The following is a 6,000-nucleotide window of genomic DNA, read 5'->3' as shown; positions in this document are numbered from 1 at the left end:
ATATTTTCTAGGGTTTCTAGAAACTTTGTACGCATAAGAAATGATATGGTGCCTGAAGCGTTCTTGGATAGCTGCAAGAATTGCTGGACAAATTCAGCCAACAGTGGTGTACATTATTCATATATTTGTTTAAGTACCGTAGGTATTGTGCTTCTTCAAATGAATGCTGCATCCCAAATTTTGAAATGCATGGTGTGGTGTTCATCGCTGCAGCTTACTTACAGTGTGCCACAGTGAGTTTTCTGATATTTGTGTACATATGAAAGTTATATCTGAAAAATACACTTTGCCAAAATAATATTTGTAACAATAGCTTCAAGAATGAGTAAGGTTTTTCTACAATGTTCAGGCACAAATAGCAAGTTTATTTTTACACATTTCTGCTTCATAGCACAATGGTAACACCATAATGAACAGTCACAGTTAGGACAGAAGAACACACCACAGTTTAAGTGGCAAGGTTCTAGTCTGACTTCATGATAACAATGTTCAGTCCATATGCCCACTTTAGTACACATCAGCATTTCCCATTGCCTGTACAGCCCACCACTTGACATCTTCGTACAGTGAAGCAGCTCAACAACTACCGCTTTTTCTTCATCTCTGCCTTTTTCTTTCTCAAGTCCTTTTTCATGCGTGGATCGACAACTTTAAACCGGCCCTTAACTCCAGGTGGCCGCCGCACTTTGCGCCCTGTTGCTTTCTTGGCTACTAAATATGTTACTTTGTCATTCTCTTTCTTGCCAAGGACCTTCTTGTAAATCTGCCGTATCTGCTGTGCTTTTTCTGCATCTGTCATGTCTAGCTTTTCCGTGATGGTTTCAGCTCTCTTGCGAGCCTTCTCAAGCTTTCGAGCAGCGCGCAATTTCTTGCGAGCTTTAGCCTCTGCAACCTTTTTGATGGGCCGTGCATTGACAGCTTTCAGTTGTGCTTTGTACTCGGCAACCATTTCAGCAGTCTCCGGCATCATCTTTTTGCTATGCTTCTGTTCTTCCTCCACAAACCACTTTGGCAGATTGTCATCATTGAAAGCATACCTGTTAAACCCGGCATCTATGATGTCACGTTTTGCTTTCTGGGACCTAATCATCATTGTGCCTATAGCCAAGCCCTCTGGATCCAGCTTAACTCTTTTTTGTTTCTTTTTTGGTGGCTCACTGCTAGATTTTGTTGCGCTTTTCTTCTTCTGTGAACCACCAGTTGATGTGGTCACGCATTTGTCTGTTGCGTCTACCTCTACAGCATCTGCAAATGTGACTTTTTTCGACGATTTTTTCAATTCACTGCCTTTTTGCTTGCCCGCTGATGCCTTTGACGGTTTTGATGTACTTTTTTCCTTTCCTTCGGACATCATCTCCAACTCCAGCAGTTCCTTCTCATCATCGATGTCTGCAAATGCTTCTTTTTCGAACCACAATTTTCCCATTTCTTTGCGCTTGTTTTTAAGGCTGCCATAAGCCACATCAACAAGCAAGGGATTCTCATCATCCTCAGGCACGTTATCTTCTTCTTCATCGTGATTTGCGTTTTCTTCAGCATCACTCTCAAACTCCAATTCCTCGTGCTCATCATCATCAGAATCATCGTCTTCACCATTTTCTTCACCCTCCTCAGCATACCAATCTTCATTCATGACATTCTTCTTGTAAGAAACAAGCTTTCTCCGATGATCCAAGTCCTCATCGTCATCTTCAAGTGGTTGCACAGGGTCAAGCGTGCCAACGTCGACTTCATCTACATTTGACAACTGTTTTTCATTCTTGATAGCCTTCAGCTTGAACAGATCCAAATCTTCTTCCACAATAGCCTGATCATTCTTCAGGACCATTTGCAAGTTCATGCGCTCTCTAAGCTTATTCCTTTGCTTGAGCACTTTCTTCTTTTTCTTCTTTAGCTCCCTGGCATGTTCAGCTGTTACTTCCTCTGCATGCTTGAGCAGCTGAAGCTCCTCATCATCAGTTTCTTCTTCGACTTCTTCCATTCCTGCTTCTTCAGTTTCTTCACCTTCCTTTTTTTCCTTCTCTTCTAGCCATGCCTTCAGCTTCTTTCTCCACGTCAGCAAGTTTTTTATGTCTCCGCGGCCCAAAACCTTGATGTCCTTGCAACACTCTTTGATCTCCTGCGTTGTGAGCGGGTGTGCCAGCACCTCATCATCATCTATCACCACCTCACTGCACTGACCCAACACCTCTAGGTGGTTTTCACATTTTAGAAAGTCCATTACAGGCACCCTGTGGTATAAAGTGTAATCATTTTCGGGGTACCCCTCAGCTTTCGGCTTCTGCTTCTCGGGATGCGCCGGGTTCAGCTTGGCTACCTCTCCGGTGTCGACATCGCTGAAAAGGTGAGACGGGTCCAGAAACCTCGGATCGATCTTGTCGGGGGCAATGTACGATTGACATACAACGAATATCTCTGCAGATTCGTGACGCGACGCCTGCGGCTTGGTTGCAGAAATCTTTTTGAAGAGCTTCTTCAGCACCCACATCAACGCCTGGTAGTCCTTGGAACGGAACACCTTGGTGATGAACCAGCCTCCCTTGTTGAGGAACTCTGTAGCCAGCTTGACGGCGTGCAGAGTGAGGACATTTTGGCCGTAGGCATCGTGGTCCCAGCTCTTACCTACGTTCGGGGCACCGTCGTTGAGAACGATGTCGGCCTTCCAGGTCTTCAGTTCCTTCTTGAGCTTCGTGCGGCAGCTACCCGTCGTAATGTCATCCTGGATGGCGATGACGTTCGGGATTGGCCTTATGGGCACCAGGTCGACACCGATAATGACGCTGGACACTGGCATATACTTCTGAGCAACTTGAAGCCATCCTCCGGGCGCTGCGCATAGATCGATCAACACACGGGACCTCTGCAGGAACTCGAACTTGCGGTTTAGTTGAATAAGCTTGAACGCTGCTCTGGACCGGAAGCCTGTCTCTTTGGCCAAATGGTAAAACTTGTCCTTGCGCTGCTTTCCTGTCTTTGTTTTCTTCCCCATTTTGTAATGCACACGTTACGCGACACTCATCCACGTGCGCGAAGACGACACAACTTCTTGTCTTGTTTTGTGTCTTGCATCATGACTGGTGTCGGATACGAGATCGACTTTGTCGGATATGTCAATCTAGTTTTGGAACTTACTAATGTTTTGTTGTTTCTTGCTTAGGTACCTTTTCTTTACCTTACATTTATTTATATATATTTATATTATTTTTATTATAATTGCCAATTAAATACGTTACTTGCACGTTTTGCTCAGAGTTCGACGCAGCGGCTTAGCTGAATTGACGTTCTGGTGTTATGTGGGAAAGCAAATACCTCATGGCCGGTTGCATGTGCATGCTAAACCACAGCCTCCTATATTAAACTGACAAGACCAACGTAACGTAGGCTTTACAGTGGACAAAGACAGCGCGTGGGATGACCCTCGCATAGCGGCTGCCAGCTTACTCTTTAAAAAGGATTGCCGCGGGGAACATAATTATTGTTACTACTTTCGGTTGCTTGACAATGTCGCCGATCAAATTTCGTTCTATTTCGCAAAGGTTGTGCAGCCCTCTGTTGTCAATGCAAAACTCGCCGCTACTTTTGCCCGAAAGGTGCCAACACACTCACCCTTTTGCAGCGAAAGTGTTCAGTATATTTCGTGTTTACGAAGATGTCGTCGGCCTTACCGAAGTAAAAGCAGCCCAAACCAAGGTGTTGGAGGTAAGGCACGATCGAGTCCATCGGTAAAGTTGTTTCATAGCAAAACTTCCATCTTTACGTCGCTTGTGCATTGTGTGCTTCATTACTACATTTGACTACACATCGGTGCGCGATGCCATAATGTTGGTACACGTTTTGCTTGCCAGGCTGAACAAAAGTTTGTGACGACGCAAGAGCAACGGCGAGAGAAGCAGCAACGGATTTTACAACTTCAGAACCAGCTGAAGGAAATCCACGCAGAACTTGACAAGACGCACCGAGGAGAGGATCGCTACCTTACCCTCATAACTCAGGTACGCCTGCGTGTTTTATAGATTACTGGTAGCTTTACACGTAAATGTGTGTAGGTGCTAAACTACAAGGAACGAAACCTCATTTCAGCTTCAGACTGAAAACTAGAAGCTCCCTCTGGGGGGGGGGGGGGGGGATTTATCAATGTTAAAAAACTTTGTCCACATCGTTATCAGGCTCCTCTCTCATTAAGTATAACATAACGTTGAAGCTCGACCTAGCCAACTGCATGACCAACAGGATAGATCATGCTGTCCAGACTATGCAATATAGTTGACGATTGTCATGCACTTGTTGCACTGACTCTTGCAGGAGCACGCCGTCATCAAGGAAGAACGTTCCTTGCTTGAGCAGTTCAAGAACTTGGAGAAAGCAGAGCGGGATTACTTCGCCTCTCTCTCCTTGGCACTTCGGGAGAGCCACGAGAAAGAGCGTGCCCAGGGGGAGCGCACCAAGTACTGGTCCATCATTGGTTCCGTCTGCGGCGCTGTCATAGGCATTATCGGGGCCACCATCAACAACCGGATACGCCTGAACCAGCTCAGAGACCTTGTGGAACGTTCGTCCAGCCAACCCGAGGTACAACGCTTGGTCTACAGCCTCTCGGACGAGTTCAAACGACACAGGGACCAGATTGTGGAGTTTGTGTCCGACATCCGAGAGCTGCTTGGTGCTGCACCAATAGTTGCTGCGACGGACCGTGCAGCCAGTGCAGCTGTGCTACCAGTAATGATGACCAAAGCCGGAGATAATGTTGTGGCCGATTCAGGACCTCGAGCTTCAGATGCGGGAAGTAGTGGTGCTGGTGAAGCAGCAACAGCAGTTGTTAGAGAGGGAGACAAAAGAAATAAAAGCACTGCTAGCTGCCGACAGGGCTTTGGAAGAAGCTGAAGGAGATGTCAGGAGAGCAGCAGTGTACATTGGTGAAGACGTCAGAGACATAGTGGCTGACTCACAGCGGCAGTTGGAGTGGAAGATGAAGATAAACTCACTTGCCATGGTAGCGCTAGTGTACGGCGCCCTTGCAGTGACTGTTCCACTTTTGGCGGCCTTCTTCAAGGGCTCCTGATGATCGAGTACTGCCTTCCTTAGTGAATTGCGACGTCACATTGTTGGCTGCATGTTCTTGTTTAATTCATTCTGCAAATGGATTCAGTGGACCAGTGAAGCTTTAAGTAGTTGTGATAGAAATGAAATTCCTCTAGTGTTCAGCTATGTAGTTCCTGTTAGCAGTAAGTTGTCGAAGTATGGTGTCATGTACTTCCTCAGTTGCAGGGAGCAATATTGTGTGCAGCACAGAAGCAAGGTGGGTAATCCGCACTACTTTGGTGTGCTTTCACTTCAGTCTGCTGTTAGCATTTGCTTCCAGATGCCCCTGTAGGAGTTCCGCACACACTGGCTTTTTTTTTATTTTTTAAATATACATTATGAATACATTCAATTGACTTTACAAAATAAATGAAATGAAAACTCGTATTTGAAGAGAACAATTTTGCTTGTTTGCTACCTGTTTTGCCCTTTTGCCTGAATAAATGTTGACCTTTGTGCACTTGCTGTAAAGACACTTTTCACTAGCTGCAACTTGCATCACCATAGCTAAACGCTTTGACCGTCACAAACAGCCTGTATGTGGCTCTATTCACCTTAAAACATCATGATTCAGATTTGCATCATCTCTGGCTTATCATTAATACCATCTTCTGAAAGCATCAAGTTTCTCGCTGTAGCAAAGGTAAACCTCTGCCATTCATATAAACATAGGAATATGCATTTTCAGCAATGCATCATTCTATTGTTTCGCCATAGAAATATTGTGAACTTTGTTATATAGTTCCTGGCTATCTGAACACATTGCTGTATGTGTTTGTAGCTTATTACTTCACAATTTTGTCTAAAAGTTAACTCCACTTGTATCAGCAGAGAACGTGATTTTCTGTGCCTTAGGAGGTTCCTTGTACATGCTTATTCCACATGGTTATGGCCACATGGATATGCTCCTTCATGTGTGAG

At 45.2% G+C, this 6,000-nt stretch overlaps 2 protein-coding genes across 2 annotated transcripts; one reads left to right on the top strand and one right to left on the bottom strand.

Annotated features, from left to right (window-relative positions):
• Window positions 1-344: 344 nt before the first annotated feature.
• LOC119460717 (pre-rRNA 2'-O-ribose RNA methyltransferase FTSJ3) lies at window positions 345-3,066 on the bottom strand. Its single transcript, XM_037721780.2, has one exon. It carries the CDS (start codon window positions 2,987-2,989, stop codon window positions 584-586), a length of 2,406 nt encoding a protein of 801 aa, XP_037577708.1. The 5' UTR covers window positions 2,990-3,066; the 3' UTR covers window positions 345-583.
• A 207-nt stretch (window positions 3,067-3,273) lies between these two features.
• On the top strand, window positions 3,274-5,544 carry LOC119460718 (mitochondrial potassium channel). The gene is made up of 4 exons (XM_037721781.2): window positions 3,274-3,699; window positions 3,846-3,992; window positions 4,303-4,707; window positions 4,739-5,544. The coding sequence occupies exons 1-4, from the start codon at window positions 3,502-3,504 to the stop codon at window positions 5,057-5,059; spliced, it is 1,071 nt and encodes a 356-aa protein (XP_037577709.1). The 5' UTR covers window positions 3,274-3,501; the 3' UTR covers window positions 5,060-5,544.
• Window positions 5,545-6,000: the final 456 nt, after the last annotated feature.

The sequence above is a fragment of the Dermacentor silvarum genome, chromosome 8 (assembly GCF_013339745.2).
Source record: "Dermacentor silvarum isolate Dsil-2018 chromosome 8, BIME_Dsil_1.4, whole genome shotgun sequence".
Taxonomy (NCBI): Eukaryota; Metazoa; Arthropoda; class Arachnida; order Ixodida; family Ixodidae; genus Dermacentor; species Dermacentor silvarum.
Note: the sequence above shows the minus strand (reverse complement) of the source record. Positions and strands in the feature narration are given on the sequence as shown.

Excerpts from the sequence above, each read along its gene's own strand:
- LOC119460717 (XM_037721780.2), bottom strand. The coding sequence starts at position 2,989 with ATGGGGAAGAAAACAAAGACAGGAAAGCAGCGCAAGGACAAGTTTTAC.
- LOC119460718 (XM_037721781.2), top strand. The coding sequence starts at position 3,502 with ATGTCGCCGATCAAATTTCGTTCTATTTCGCAAAGGTTGTGCAGCCCT. Across the intron at positions 3,700-3,845 it reads CCCAAACCAAGGTGTTGGAG|GCTGAACAAAAGTTTGTGAC; the intron begins GTAAGGCACGAT and ends TTTGCTTGCCAG. Across the intron at positions 3,993-4,302 it reads ACCTTACCCTCATAACTCAG|GAGCACGCCGTCATCAAGGA; the intron begins GTACGCCTGCGT and ends TGACTCTTGCAG.